Here is a 16,761-nt window from a genome sequence, read left to right as displayed (position 1 = left end):
CCCAGTACTGGAGATGCTGAGGTGGGAGGACTGGGCAATTTAGTAAGACCTTGTCTCAGAATAAAATACAAAAGTGGTAGGGGCTGGGGATTTAGCTCAGTTTGTAGAGTGCTTGCCTTGTATGCACAAGGTTCAATCCCCAGCACCACACACACACACACACACACACAAAGTGGTAGGGATATAACTCAGTGGTAGACTCACTGGGTTCAATCCCCAGTACCACAAAAACAAAACAATAATAGCAACAAAAACTCCAACCCCCACCAAAAAAAAAAAGAGAGAGCTTAAAAAAAATACCTATTAGCACATACTAATGGATTTCCTTGTGACACTTCCATACATGCATATAACATGCCTTGATTGTATCCATCTTCTTTATTCCCCTCTCTTATTCCCTTTTCCCTGGTCCCCTTCCCTAAATTGTTGTCCTTCTATTTTCATGTCATTTTTCCCCCCTAGAGTTCACATGAGAGAAAACATGTATTACTTATCTTTCTCCTTTAGTGATATTATTCCCTTTTTAAATTTTTTTTTTTAGTTGTCAATGGACCTTTGTTTTATTTATTTATAAATGGTGCTGAGAATAGAACCCAGTGCCTCACACATGTGAGGCAAGTGCTGTACCACTGAGCCACAACCCCAGCCCATATTTCTTGTTTTTCTGAGTCTGGCTATTTCACTTAACAAGATGATCTTCAGTCCCATCCATTTGCCTGCAGATGACATGATTTTATTCTTCTTTATGACTGAATACTACTCTACTGTGTGTATACACCACTTTTGCTTTATCCATTCATCTGCTGATGAACATCTAGGCTGATTTCATAACTTGGCTGTTGTGAATAGTGCCACTGTAAACATGGGTATGCAGGTACAAGATAGAGCTTTGAGGAGATAACCCTCCATCCTCTTCAGGCCTGCTTTGAATAAGCCTGATTCCTTTTCAAATCCTATCTCCCAAATGTTGGTCACTTAGAGAATTAATTGGGCAGTCTGGATATTTGATTCTGATAATAACTTCTTAAATAATAGTTATAATAGTTGATTACGATCTTTGAATCTATAATTAAAATGAGTGGAAACAAATGAAAACTACAGAATCAAGCCTTCCCATCTCAAACTCTTAATTTCTATTTTCATAATCATTTAAAAGTATTAAAAGACTTAGAGGCTGCTTTTGCTAAAAGCACTGATTTCACTTGGGCCTGCAAATGTAAAAAAAAAAAAAAAAAAAAAAAAAACTTGGCATTTCTGCCTCCATTTTCCATCTGTCTCTTTTGCCAAGTGATCCCAGATTCTAGAAACAACTAATGTAATTGATAAACATTTTGTGATGAGTTGAAATTATTCCCATCGGGAATAGCAACTTTCTTATCTCCTGGATAAATCCCTGCCCAACCAATCCTGAGATAATCTACAGACCACAGTTTGACCAAGGCTGCTTGACTATGTATATTTCTGGTCCCTCTTGCCTATATATCTGGGAGTTCATGACAGTATCCTGAAGACATAGCGGGTAATACCTGTCCCCTTGTCTTCCCGTTATGGCCATACTGATTAAAGTTTCTTTCCTGCTTTCTACCATAACTTTTTGGTTTGGTTTGGGGGACTCATGCCTATAACTGATATGTTGGCAGCCCCAGGGTCAGATCTTTGGCCTTGAACTGTGGTAATAAAATATAAGGGGCTGGGGTTGTAGCTCAGTAGTAAAGCACTTGCCTTGCATGTGTGAGGCACTGGGTTTGATCCTCAGCATCACATAAAAATAAACAAAGATACTGTGTGTTCATCTACAACTAAATAAATATTTTTAAAAATATAAGATACTCTCCATCTTATGATCAAAGACAACTACCTTATGATATCAACTTAGCTACTAATAACTGGAAATTAAATCATAACAATATTCTATTTCGTTCTTCTTAAAACAATAATTCCTTTTCTTCTTTTGACTGTAAATGATGATTTGATAATAATTACTTTAATTCATTATAATAAATAATACAGGAAAGACGTGGTGTTTTTAACATATGAGCATATGAAATGTATTCTACCACTCCTCAACTGTAAATTCAAAAATTTCTCTAAGAAAATAGGTTTTATTTCATATTTTCCTCTTTTTATTCTGTTTGTAGGAGGGACTCCTATAGAAGTGAAATAATGGAAACATTTCTATGTGATCAGTATAAACTAAAAGATACTTCAACATTCAAATATATCCAGGTGAAAACTAATTCTAGTTACAGAGAAAGCCAGCAAAGGTAGATTAGTAATTTAAGTATTACCAGAGTCCCATTAAGAAAGAAACCTCACAAATACTCAGGTGCTAGTCTGTCAGAGTCCAGGACAAAACTGGACTCAAGTTCCTTGATCAGAAATATGAGACTTAGAAAGGTACCTCTAGGATCCAAGAAAAGTCCTAAGCTGGTCTCAATATTTAAAGTTACCTGACTGGTGCATTACCTGATAGGTTCTGAAAGAGCATTAAATAGAAGACCCATTCTCTGGGTTACAAGCACTCTGGCCTCTTCCTGGGGCACTTTTCGTCCTGTTCCAGAGAGTAGGAAAGCAGAAACCCATTAAAGTGAGAAAAACAGGGATATATTAAATAGACAGGACTTCCTGGGAGAGTGGACCTCTCAGTGGAACTTCAGTTGAGAAAGAAATGAATCCCTAAATGCTCAAATGATTAGGCTTCATAATGGCACATGGTCTTTTAGTCAATACACAGTAAGGATTATTTTAAAGAGAGAGAAGTGTAACCCATGAACGTAGTCTCTCAAGTGGTCAGTCAGACAGGTGGGAGGATGACAGTGAATCACACGGCCTTCTACAGCAGAAGGCACAAGGCAAACATTGAGAAGATGGCCACAGTGAGTGGTAAGTACACATATCCAGATGTCCAGGTAAGTGAGAGTCACTGGGCAGTGAGACTGGCAAAAAGGAGCACCCCGCTGCATCAGAGTAGCTGCTAGAGAAAATTTAGAAGCCAAAGAAGAGGAATTACAGAAGAAAATGAGTTCCTAAGAATGAGGGCCACGAAGCCTTACAGACTGCATATGGCACCAATCATATGCATTTCCACTTTAGATTTATGCAATCTCATTTGTGTTTGGCTCATTTCATATTAGAATAGAATCCTTTCACTGGGCTGAGCAGATATTCTGTTTTTAAAATCTGATATACATACTTCAAGAGCTCAGTACCTAGATGCTGAAAATCAATCTTTTATCCAACTTTTCTCCATCAGGTAACACAGCAATAGTTTTCAAGAGAAAAATATAGGCCCAGGGTTTTCTTACAGAGTGGTTAGGAGTGTGGATTTTGGATTCTATTTGTATCCAGATCCTTATGGCTGAATTGAATGAGTTATTTTTCCAAGTCTCCCCATGTGAAAAGTAGGAATAGGCACTATTCCTGTCTCATTGTGAAAATTAAATTAAAATGTAAAGTGCTCATAAGAGCTCGGTTAATGTTAATCATTGTTATTGATATTACTGATACTCTATCAGATAATTTTAGGTGATTTGAGGGTCAACTATTTTTCTTAATATATATATTTATATATTTAATGTATTTATATGTTTAATTTACATATTCTGGAAAATTTTAAAGTATTTTGAAAATAGCTAGCATATTGTATCTGTGATTTTATGATTAGAGTGTGAGTTTTTAAAATCGGTTGGTTTAAAGTTGATGTGGGGAAAATTAGTAAATAAAATCTAGTATGGGTAATACATAAAAGCAAAAATCTTCCCCACCCAAAATTTAGAAAACACTACATCTATACATTGTCTATGATCTGAATTTTTATACTAAAAAAAAAAAACACCTCTTTTGATTTAAACTCCTTGGGTGAGTGGACACATATGCAAAAGGGATTAACAAAATCCATTATTAGGCCAACTGGTAAAATTTCAAAGTTATCCAAGCATCGATTGACTTCCCTTTTCCATGAAAAGAGAAACTAAATTTCTAAGAGGTGAAGAGGAAAGAAGGTTAGGAGACAGGCTGTGCATATGTGAGAAAAGGTAATGCTGTGATGCTGTTAAAGGTGGACTTTGTCCCCAATTAGGTGATTCTGTGATTTTTAGGAGAACTCATGGTGCTTCTAAGGAACTACTACCTTCACTCTGGAAAAACACAATTAGAAATGACTGATTGCTTCTAACTTTTCTTTTGAGGTGGGGGGAGGTACTGGGGATTGGGCTCAGGGGCACCTGACCACTAAGCCACATCCCCAGCCTTATTTTGTATTTTACTTAGAGACAGGGTCTCACTGAGTTGCTTAGTGCCTCCCCATTATTTTGTGTGTGTGTGTGTGTGTGTGTGGTGCTGACATGCAAGGTAAGTAATCTACCAACTGAGCTATATCCCCAGCCCCGACTGATTGCTTCTATTTGTGTAACATTCATATTAGGAGCCTGTGATACGGGTGAGGTGCTTCCCTATTTACAGAGGGTTCTCATCACTGGCTTGGCAGAGCTCCAGAGCAGGTTAGTGGTCAGGAAAGGGAAAACCATTCTCTGTCAAGCCAAACAGGATGGCTCCAGGGGCTTACTGGTTTCATCCTGGCCTTCTGGCCTCAATTCAGTTCAATTTAAGTGCCAACATTTGAGAACACACTCATTTTTAGGAAATAAGGCAGGTTATAGGTTAGGGCCAGGGAAATCAAGCATCACTCATGAATGCAATTAAACCAGCACTTTGAGGACAGTTTTCTCATGACTGGAGAAATCCAACTTTGCAAGGTGGTCTTCTTTCTTTTTATCATTTCTGTGACTAGTTCCAAATGTTCCTCTTCCTTTAGTACTTGCTAGAGCCCTCCTTGAAAATGCCTGCCTCTCACTATGTTAAGGGTAATAGGAAGGGCAAGGGATAAAAAGAACTCTTGGGCCTCACCTATATCAACATCAATTGTATCAGGTGCCCTAAGTCACAAAATCCAGGTGGTCCAATCCTTGTGGTCCTAGTCAAATGCCCCAGGAGTAAGTAGGGTTTTAATGTTCTTTCTCTATACCACAATGCCATGTTTTTTCAACACTTGACCCAGAATTTTAAAGGAGAAACAGTTTATGCTTTGGGAATTAAGTACAGTGAAGCCATAGGAGTTAAAAGAACAAACCACAAAGGAAAACTAAGGGGTTCCTTCTAGACAGGGCTGGACTGGGGAAAGGTGAGGAGGCACCTCAGCTGTAGAATCAAAGGGGCATCTGTTCCCAGGTCCTCAAGTTCTTCCTTATATAGAGAGGTCTGGACTTACCTCATCCTAGACTCTGTCCTGTTTCTAGAACTTTCATCTTCTGAAAGTCAGGAGTTTATATTTTGTTTTAATAAAAGAGGTTACTCCCTCACAAGTCTTCTGCCTTAATAAATGATGCTTGGTAAATTAATGAACTGTTGTTATAAAGTGGGGGGAGGTGGAGAAGAAGGTGATTAAAAAGGAAATGTGCTAGAATTCAAAGAAACCAAACCTGTTAGTAAAACATCTGAGTAAGAATATGCAGGTTATTGCCTTTTTTTTCTATCATTCCCCCGACCCCAACAAATAACTCTTTACTATATAGTACGAAGGCAGCTATAATCTCAGTTATTTAAAACAGGTGTGAACTATTTCTTAACATCCTGCTACTTCCCCAGGTATTTTCATCTTTTGGTTCAACTCTGTCATCACAAACATAAGAATTGGTCAATGCCCTCTGACCTGGCCCAAGCTAGGCACTTTCATTTATCAAGCATCATATATTGATAAGCATTTTTAATTCAAGATCAGCCCCAACATACTCTTAAAAGAGATACTGGCATGGATTTATGTGACAGATGAACAAGGCAGGGCAAAAAATTTAATCCAATAAGTAAAAGATAATGAAATCAAAGGTTTAAACTAGTCAAAAATGAATGTATGGTGTGTTTTGTAGTAGAGAATGCTACTACATTATAGCTAGAAAAACTAGATTTGAATCACTGAGTTATCACATGTATAAATGTAGAAATTGCATCAAATAAACTCTCAGGTTCTTTCAAAATCTAAGAACCTGTAATTCTACTTTTGGATAAGAAAGCCAAGGAATGGGGTCAGGGGCTACATACTTAGAGTGGAGTTCAGACAGATCTGCCTCATGAGGGGAGGAGATGATGCAGTTCTTGTTTTCTCCATTCATCCTAATACTTGCTTACTTCTTAAAATTACTCAGGCCAAACAATTGATAAGCATTTTTAATCCAAGATCAGCTAAAACTAAACAAAAGTTGAAAGACATCATCTCTCAAGATTACATTGTTATTTCATTCATGCAGCCAATAATTTAATAAATACCCAATAAGAATTTGCTTTATGCAAGGCACTGTGATATGGAGATCATACAAATGAGCAATTTCTGTCTAAACTTGAAAGCTGATAGGTTTTCCTGCTCAGTAAGGACACATAGCATCAAAATAAACTGCAGAAGTTCCACAGAAGAGTACTCTTGGGCCAGGTCTATCATCAGCATCAACTGTATCCGGTACCCTAACGTAACATCTGTTCTGTTTTTTAACTTCCACAAAATCCACAAAAGCCTGTGAGGTAGGAGAACAGCTTTCTGGATTGGAATTCTGTCCTCACTTAAAGCTAAGTCACCTAGAAGAGGTAAATTTCCCTTCAGTTTCTTCACCTATAAACTAGAAGTATTAATAGTACCTTATTCATAAGGTTGTTGGGAGGATTCAATGAGATAATAGAACAAAAGCAGTTTAAAATAATGCCTGGCATGTATTAAATATCCAGTAAATGTTAGTTATTATTGTTGTTATTATTGCAGAAGTTCAGAGGAATAAGTGGTTGATTTGACTTGGGAGAGGAAGAAAAACTTCATAAGAAGGCAATGTTAGAATTGGGCACTGAAAGATAGGTAGCAACTGGGTACTAGTGCCGTAGTGCACATCTGTAATCCCAGCTACTCAGGAGGCTGAGGCAGGAGGAGAGCAAGTTTGGAGGCCAGCCTGAGCAACCTTGTCTCAAAATAATAAAGGCCTGGGATGTAGCTTAGCGGTAGAGCACCCATGGGTTCAATCCCTAGTACCATTATCAGAAAAGACAGCTTGAAAAGCAATTCAGAGCACCACTGTAGATGCTTAATATAAATCACAAGGTTTTTTTCTATCAGTTTCCCTTCATCCCCAGTCATGTCCTAGAAATTAACACAGTAGTTACAAAATATATAAAATCATATTATGGTAGACAGTATTGCAGGCTTTTTGAGTAGATAAGCCATATTAAAACCATATTAAAAACGCTTATGTGATTGCTCTGTCCCTTTCTGGAAACAATCTGTCAGGTACTGTGAAATTCTTAAGTCTGGGGGCTGGGGATGTGGCTCAAGCGGTAGCGTGCTCGCCTGGGATGCGGGCGGCCCAGGTTTGATCCTCAGCACCACATACAAACAAAGATGTTGTGTCTGCCGAAAACTAAAAAATAAATATTAAAAAAATTCTCTCTCTCTCTCTCTCTTTAAAAAAAAATTCTTAAGTCTGAGAATCCATAAACAAGTCCCAAGACAGGTTAAAATCACTTAACCTCTCTGGGCTTCAATTGTCTCTTACAAAATGATGTACTACTGTTACTTCAGCATGAATGGAGAAGAAATACTGAGAGGGCAGAAAGGCTATGCTAGGAAGGGAAAGCTTACCAACTTCTTTGGGTTGACATAGGACACAAATGATGTGAATGCCCTTTACATACCTGAATTATATAAGGCATAAGGAGTTTTCCCACATGCACAGAGAAAAGGAGCAACTCCAAATGAGATAATGGTGTAGCAAAAACAATATGAACTTTGTAGTCAGACCAACTTAGACCTGAATCTTACCTGGTCCTGTCTCATTTACCCGTTCTGTGACCTTAAGGCAAAATAGCCAGAAACTGGTATGCTCTTTCACACTACTGCTGGGATTTTTATCAAACAAGCAATGTGGATCCTGAAAGGGTGTTTCCTCTCCCTACTTCAGCCACTTAGAAGCCAGTTAAGGATCTAATGACACCCATTTCAGAAAGTCCTCCAGTTTCATCTTATTATGTTAATCCTTATGCCCCCTTGTGGGGTCACTCTGATTTTTCACTTCAAGTGCTTCAGATCTTCACCTCATGCCCTTTTTAAAAACTACTCTGAGCCTAAAATTAATATCATAAATTTACCTCTCCCATCAGGCGGGAATACCCCCACCTCTAAACAGAAGCTCTTGGACTTGTTTGTATGTGTATTGTTTTTAAAGTGCTTAGCAAAGTATTCTTTAATTAATAATAACATCTAAGAGTTCACAATTTAATTGGCCAATATCAGATGTTTTTGATATTGGCTAATGTCCAGATTTTTTTTTTTGCCAAATCTACGCCCAATCAAAACTAATTTTTCATGTGCATTTTCAGGACATTGTTTAAAAACAGTATATTTTTAATGTGTTGAATAATATTTTTAATTTGTTGAGCAAATTATGAGGTCTTGTCTTTATCTGCATATAATACATCATTTGTCTCTCACTGCTTCCTTGTAAAATTGGTTTGATGGCATTATTTTTTATTTTCAACATGGGAAAGCAGATTCTGTAGGTTTGTTGTGCCATGGCGAGATGAAAATTCAAGTCTTTCACTTCCAACCCAGCAATCTTTTCATTCTAATACCCTGCTTCTGGGAAATTCTAGAATTGAGCAGCAAAGAACAAATACTAAAGCAGCTTACTTTTTCCCTAACAATTCGGAAATGCACAATAATTCGAATGACTAAGAAACACATAATAAACATATCCATCAACTGGCAAGACATGTTAAAATGAAGGCTCCATCAGACTTTTCTCCCCAGTGCTCTACCACTGAACTTTAGTGCCAGCCTTTTAAATTTGTTTTATTTTGAGACAGGGTCTCAACTTAGTTGCCCAGGCTGGCTTTGAATTTGAGATCCTCTGGCTCAGCTTCCTCAGTAGCTGGCATTACAGGCATACACCACACCAATGGGCTCTATCAAACAAAATTTAAAAACACTTGCAGGTATTTCCATAGTATTTCTCTTATCCAACCTCAATTCTCACTAATCTTTCACAGATCTATAGTCAAATCTATAGTGGTGATGGAGGGACTTCACTATTTGTAAGACAGAGAAAGGAAAGCAATGTCAAAGAATGTGCCATGCAATATTATCCCAGCACTTTAGCTAAAAGTGACCCTTTACTCTGCCACCCTAGATCTCCTCTACACTCAGCTTATGGTGTGCTCCTGGTTAACAGTTGTCCAAAGCCCGGGTTATTTACTCTTCTTACTTTAGACATAGGTCCAATATAATTATTGCTAATAAGATCTGTTGGCTTTTATAATCTCTCAGTTGTGATAAGGATTATCACTTTCATACTACCCTAGCTTGTTTTTCTTGAAAAAGTCAATGAGGCAAAGAGGAAGTTGTCTCTTAAAGGTTACTTATCTTTGACCATTACTACCACCACCTTTGAGAAACAAACTATTATAAAAGTGTCCAAAGGGCAATTTGGGCTTGGCTGACCCCACCTCAGATCCTTGCTCCAGGAAGAACGGTGATGAGGGTGCCCAGTCCTTAGTGTGCAAAGCACCCGGACTGCTGGTCCAAACCACAAGTTGGCATCTATGTGGGAGGTCATGGGACCAGACCTTAACCTCGACAGCCCCTCCGCTGCTTGCTGCTAGGGGGAGGCTCAGGGCGGTCACAGGACTAGGGTGGTGGCTTGACAGCCTTTAGGCGACCCGGGAGAGGCTCCGGGTGGACAACACGCGGGGACAGTGAAAGCGTCCGCGGTGCACTCAGAAGCAAAGGCCGTGCCCACCCCTTCGCGGCCACGGGGATGCTCAGTGGCACACCGGTCTCCCCTCTCGCTCCCCGCGCCTCTGGCTACCCAGGGCTGGGCTCGGGGACAGCAGTTGGGTGACGAGGCACGGGCGGGCGGGCGGCGAGCCCTACCTCCTCGGTGACCGTGGGGCAGTAGGAGATGAGCACGAGCGTGGTGACCATGTTGATGACGAGGCCGATGAGGGTGATGGTGTTGGGTGCTATCCAGAGCGGGATCCACTGGAGCAGCCAGGTCCAGTAGAGCTGCAGCGGCGGCTCGAGCAGCGAGACGCCGGCCGCGTTGTAGCGGTGCTCCTCCAGCCGCCGCAGCTGCGCAGCGCTCAGCGGCTCGCCCAGCGCCTTCAGCCAGCGCGGCGCCGGCCTGGCCCCGGCCCCCGCCGCCATGGCCGCCTGTGGACTCGCAGCCGCCACCAAGCGCCTGCCGAGCCGGGCCGGGCGGGGAGAGGTGGAGGGAGGGGCTCGCGGCCGGGGCCTGCGCCGGCCGGTGGGGCTCGCCGGTGGGGCCGATCGGCCGCGGTGGAGGTCAGGCCGGGCCGCCCCAGGTCCCGGCCGCCGCCTCCGCCCCCAAAGCGGCAGGGCGGCCGGAGCAGTGGCTGGGGGCGGGGCCTTGGGAGGGGCGGGGGCGCGAGGCGTGGCTGGCCGCGGACACTTCCCGAAGGGCGCGCTAGGAGGCTCCTGCCTTGCCCAAGGGCCTCCTGCACCTGCGTCTGAGATCTGATTTCTACCACTACGTGAGTGAAGTCTCGTCGGCTGGACGGTTACTGAGCCGCTTCCTCCTCCTGGCGGTGGTGGGCACAGCTGGGTTCTAGAGGGCCTAAGCTGTGGCTTCGGGCTGATCACTGCAGCACAATGCTGCCTAGAGCCCAGGAATTTTCAAGTGAGAACATGAATTTGCAGATCTTGGGTCCACCACCATGATGCCCCATCTGGGCAGCTTGGGAACACAAGCCTGCGAGCTTTAGTTGCCGGGTCAGAGGACGAGGTTTTGAAAATTAAAAATAAATAAATAAATAAAATTTAAAAACAGAAAAGAAAAAACGGGGGAAAAAGTCAGGGCTTGGAAAATACTAACGGGGGGACTGGATGTTTGAAACTCAAATGCCAATTTTTCAGGTCATTTGACACCAACAACAATGGATATTTTTAGACACGCTCTTCCTTGGAATAGAAGGCAGAAATCCAAGTGTGTCCTCTCATTGCACCGTGGAGCACATAAGCTTGCCACACAGTGGGAGTTCACCAGTCTTTTACCTCACAATGCACCCACTTGGGCAGGGGACATCATGTCATAAACATAATTTATTGCACAGATAGGTCTGTCACTTGCCTAACTCTTCACTTGGTGATTCTGATCTATATGCACTTTTCTAAGGCATAAGATAGGCTAGAAACTACTTCCAGATACTTATATTGGGTAACATCTTTTGAGCAGGTGGATTTTGCCCCACAGGATTCATGACTACGTTTTGGAGCAGAGAGTCAGCAAGCTGCTCTTTGCGGGCCAAACCTAGCCCACCACCAGCTTTCCTGAAGTTTAAGAGCTAAGTATGGTTTTTGCATTTTTAAATGATTGGGGAATACTCAAAAGAACAATATTTCATGATGTGCAGTTTATGAAATTCAAACTCAGTGCCATGAATAAGGCCATGTTTATTCTAGTACAGTTCAGGGGTTGTGACAGAGACCACAATGTCTAGAATATTTACTACCTGACCCTTTACCAAAACAAAGTTTGACATCTCCTGCCTCAGAGCAATATCAGAGCAAACCTCTCATTAAATATATTTCTGGTGATTTTTAATGTGAAAAATGGTGCTGACAAATGCAGAAGAGATTCACTTTTAACTATGCTGATTCTATGTGCAGTGGACTTGGAGATAATAACTTTTTTTAAAAGAGATAGAATTTTTTAATATTTATTTTTAGTTTTCAGCAGACACAACATCTTTATTTGTATGTGGTGCTGAGGATTGAACCCAGCGCCACGCGCATGCCAGGCAAACATGCTACCGCTTGAGCCACATCCCCAGCCCCAAGAGATAATTACTTTTTAATTTACCAGTGCCGTGACTGTGACAAGGAAAAAGATCCCTTTCCAAATTAAAAAATCTAAATATGTTAAAGGTAATTTCTATTGTACATCAAAAGACATACTAAAGAAAATGAAAAGACAAGCCATAAACTGAATATATTTCCTTCAAGTAACATCCACAATAAATAGTATTCAGATTACATAAAGAACTTCTAAAATAAGCAATAAATAAAAGCAATCAAATGGGCTTATGTTCATATATCTATAGCAAAAGCTCCAAACATGTTGACATATACAAAATATAAGCTTATTTTTCTCTTACATAAAAGAAGTCTAGAATTGGCATTCTGGGGTTGGCATGGTGGTTCTGTGTTCATCAGGAACTCCAGACTCTTCTTTTTTTTTTTTTTTCCTGCTCTAACATCCTTTTATGCATCTACAAGGTTATCATCTAATGGTTCAAAGTGGCTGCTGGAGTTTCAGCCATCATATCTAGATTTCAAGCAGTAAGAAAGAGGAAGAGGATGAAAAGGAAATAGAGGAGGTGGAGGAAGAGAGGAGGGTGAAGGGGAGGAGGAGAGTGCTACCACTCAGCTGAGCCAGCAAACTAGAGTACCTTTCCAAAAGTCTCAATACTTCTACATACAATTTGTTGGCCAGAACATACACCTACCTAAATGCAAGTGTTAATAAAGATGAGTAGATGAGTACAACCATTTGCACAATAATCTGGCATTATCTGGTAAAGTTGAATATTCACATACTGTGCAACATGACAGCACAATTCTGATCTAAAAGTCTATCCTAGAGAAATTTTTGCACAAGTATCCTAGGAGATAGGTGTAATAATATTGCCAGTACATTTGTACATCAACCTAAAGCTAGAAAATAACCTTAGTGTCCACCAATGCTAAGTGAGTTAATCAACTTGGAATTTTCATATAATTTATGTAAGTTTAATATAGCAGTGAAAATTAAGGAACTTTATCTTCATTTTTGTGTGTGTGCTTTGTTGTTGTTGTTTGGTTGATTTGTTTGTTTTTTGATACTGGGGATTGAACTCAGGAATGTTTTACCACTAAGCCACATCCCCAGCCCCTTTGTATTTTGTATTTTGAGATATAAGTTCTCACTAAGTTGGTTAGGGTCTTGCTAAGTTGCTGAGTCTGATCTGGAACCTGTTATGTTCACTTATTCATACGAATTGCACAAGTTTACTGTTGAATGGAGTGGGGCAGGTGTATTAGTTTGGGCTGTCAAAACAAAGTACCATAAACTGGGTAGCTTAAACAAAATAAAGATTATTTCTCACAGTTCTGGAGGCTAGAGAGTCCAAAGTCAAGCAAGATGCCACCTGGTTTGGTTCCCAGTGAAAGCTGTCTTTCTTACTTGCCTATAGCCCCTCCCATCTATGTCCTCACATGGGAAAAGTGGTAGGAAGGAGAGGGGCAGAGAAAAGGAGAGAGGAGAGAGAGGAAGTTCTCTAATGGTTCTGTTTATAGGACACTAGTCCCACCAGAAGTACCCTGTCCCCATCTAAACCTAATTATTTCCTAAAGGTTTCATCTCCAAATACCATCACAGGGGTGGGGTGGGGTGTTGGGGTCTCAACATATGAATTCAGGGTGGGGGGCGTGGATACTATACACACCATAGCAGCAAGTCACTGGAAAAATGCACATAGTATGACCTTACTTATACATAGTTTGAAAAGATGCAAAATTTAGCATTTAGGGATATGAACACATATAGCAAAGTTATGAAGAAAAGGAAAAAAAATATAAATAGAATGCTGGATAGTAGTTGCTCCTGGTAGAGAGGTGAGATGGGATTGTAGAGAGGTACCAAGCAGTCCTGACAGGTAATTCACTGGGAGTTGTTTTAGGATACAGCTAGGAAACAATAGTAGCCTGAATGAGATAGAAGTTTATTTCCCTCAAATATAATGTCTGGGTAGTTAATCCAGGGCTTGGTACAGCAGCTCCATGATGTCAGAGAAGTGGATTTCTTTTATTCTATTAGTGTATCATGTTTAGGATGTTAGTCTTGAACTTGTGATCCAAATGGGTGGTCCCAACTCCTGACCAACTGGGAGAGAGCAAAGAGAAGGGGGCTGCACTCCTTTTCCTTCGAAAGCCATGACCTAAGTTTGTATACCTCACTTTTGCTCCCATCCCACAAGCCAGAAGGGTCACCTGCTAAAATTTCCACTACTATTGAAAAGTGCTAGAATGGATATTAGCAAGCCATCAAGCTATCTCAACCACAGTTTTCAAACTGGGTAGTTCATTTAATCATTACTTATGCCATATATGTGTATAAATATGTATATTTCATGTCATATCTATGTACAGACACAGACATCTGGCATAAATATTTCAATTTATTTTGCAATATAAAATGTTTCATAGTTAAAATGTAGCAAAAATAATAAAAAGGAAAAAGAACCATTTTTTCCCCTCATCATGCTCTAGGCTGATTTCCCTTCTTATTGCTATTTGTGGTAAATATTTGGAAATTTCACTTTAATTCAAGGCATGCTGAGGCGCATCTGCCCCTTTTACCTTATCTACTGCATGTAATGCAGTCCAATACCAAAAACAAATAGATTCACAGTTTCCTGTTACTTCACCAGACTCCTTCCCATTAACATGAATTATTACATGGTGATGTGTACATCTATCATATACAGTATAGTGACAATTTTACCTTTTTCGTTTTTTTAAAAAAAATTGTAGTTGTAGATGGACAGAATACCTTTATTTTGTTTATTTTTATGTGGTGCTGAGAATTGAACCCAGTGCCTTACACGTGCAAGACAAGTGTTCTGCCGCTGAGCTACAGTCCCAGTTCAGTTTTTCCTGTTCTTGAACTAACCTGGTAGCTCACATGAGTTCCTATCTTGGGCACTATTCTGAGTGTCAAGAGTTACTTTCTTTGATTATCACAAAACCCTTACAAAATAGTCACCATAATCATCTTTATATTATAGATGAGGAAACTGGAGTATAGGGAGGTTCAGTAATTTCCTAGGATTGCACAGCTAGTATTGTGATAAAGCCAGGATTTGAGCCTACACAGTCTAATTCCAGAGTCCATACTCTTAACCACTGCAAAATACCACCCAGTAAGTTGGACAATTAAGTATAAATTGAACAAGACTGATCTGAAAACCCCAAATCCAAAATATTCTAAAATTTGAAACTTTTGGAATGTCGGCATCATGATACCATAAGTGGAATATTACACACCTGATCTCATGACAGTCAGGTCTTAGGAAACAGAAGCTTTCAAAATACTGTATAAAATTACTTTCAAGCTATGTTTATAACTGCACATAAACATATATGAATTTGGTGTTTTCACTTAGGTCTTACCATCTCATAATGTATATGCAAATATCCAAATTCTGAAAAAATCCCAAACCTGAAACACTTCTGATCTCAAGCATTTTGGATTAGGGATACTCAATCAGTATTGGACTTATATGGACATTTTGTCAACAGTAAACTCTTCAGTTTCTATATATCATGTGGCATTTGTGCCATTATAATTCATTCTAAATATTATGTAAAGAATTTTGGGGGAAGGGGTTGTGGCTTAGTTGTAGAGCATCTGCCTAGCATGTGTGAGGCACTGGGTTTGATCCCCAGCATCACATAAAAAAACTAAATAAAATAAAGGTATTGTGTCCATCTACAAATATATATATACACACACACACACACACACAAAGAATTATTTGGATAAGGTGTACCAAGCTACAGTTAAGAGGAATGAGTTATAGGGCTCTACCTCACAGGGTGACAATAGCATACAACAATTTGTTATATATTGTATAAAGAACTAAAAGAGTCTGAAGTCTCTGAACACAAAGAAATGATCAATGTCTAAGGAGATGGAAATGCTAATCACCCTTCTTTAGTCATTGCACATTGTATACATGATTGAATTTTCATACTGTACCCCATAAATATGTGCAATTATTAAGAATCAATGAAAAATAATAAAGAATTATTTTACTAAATTTCCTAAAACTGAGGATACATTCCCCAGTTCAGAAGCCTTTGATGAAGTCCCACCTACCTAGCTTGGGATTTAAAAGCCTGATCATTTTTCTAGTTTTACCTCCCAAATTTCTCTTCCCTTCCTCTTGTCCCTAAATCTCATGCTTCGGCTGCATGGGTCCATTAGCTGGCCCCTCATTTGTTCCCCATTGGAGAGTACCCTCCATCCCTTACCACCCTGAAACACTATCAGTCAGGGCTCAGCTTAAATTCATTCTTCTCCAAGAGGACCACCCGGATTCTACTAGTTGTACCTCTCTTGCTCCCATACAACCAGAGTATTTTGTGCCTTGTAATCCAGCCTATTTTTGGTTATAATTTAATTATTGATCTATCTCCCCACCTAGCTCATACAGTACCAGTGCTACATCACCATGCCAAGTATCTGCCTCAGTATCTGAAATTACTGTAACTGTACCCCATAAAATATATACAATTAAAATAATACATTTTTTTTTAAATACCTGGCTAGACTAGCAAAATTGATGGTGTAAAGCTATCTGCGTTGTGTTTAGAATTCTGAGCTTCAGACTATAGGCTGGAGTATTTACAATTGTTATGGTCTGTAGTTTTATAAATACTCATTTCCCCCATTTTCTTTTATTTAATTTCTGTCTTAATGATTTTGTACTTTGAGATTCTAATTCAAATTTTATGAAACTGTGCTACTTTTAAAATTTGTGGGTAATTAGAGATGCACTGTTCAATAGCAGATCAACTAAAACCTTTGCTCTCTTCTAGAAATACTTCATTTCCTACTCCAGATCAGAAAAACAAAATTTCACAAGAGAATCCCTGAGATGTTGTAATTGTGC

At 39.8% G+C, this 16,761-nt stretch overlaps 1 protein-coding gene across 3 annotated transcripts in view; it reads right to left on the bottom strand.

Annotated features, from left to right (window-relative positions):
- The window catches only part of Chpt1 (choline phosphotransferase 1), a 32,829-nt gene extending 22,583 nt beyond the window's left edge, over window positions 1–10,246 (bottom strand). For all 3 annotated transcript variants that reach the window (XR_006848537.2, XR_006848536.2, XM_046429411.2), the window contains exon 1: window positions 9,959–10,246. Coding sequence is in view for 1 of the 3 variants with exons in the window: in XM_046429411.2 (XP_046285367.1) it covers window positions 9,959–10,231 (273 nt within the window). In the remaining 2 variants the exon portion in view is untranslated. The remainder of the gene's footprint in view (window positions 1–9,958) is intronic.
- Between the last annotated feature and the right edge of the window lie 6,515 nt (window positions 10,247–16,761).

This window comes from Marmota monax, unplaced genomic scaffold, assembly GCF_021218885.2.
Source record: "Marmota monax isolate L192 unplaced genomic scaffold, Marmota_monax_Labrador192_F-V1.1 WCK01_AAM20220418_F8-fsc00051, whole genome shotgun sequence".
Taxonomy (NCBI): domain Eukaryota; kingdom Metazoa; phylum Chordata; class Mammalia; order Rodentia; family Sciuridae; genus Marmota; species Marmota monax.
Note: the sequence above shows the minus strand (reverse complement) of the source record. Positions and strands in the feature narration are given on the sequence as shown.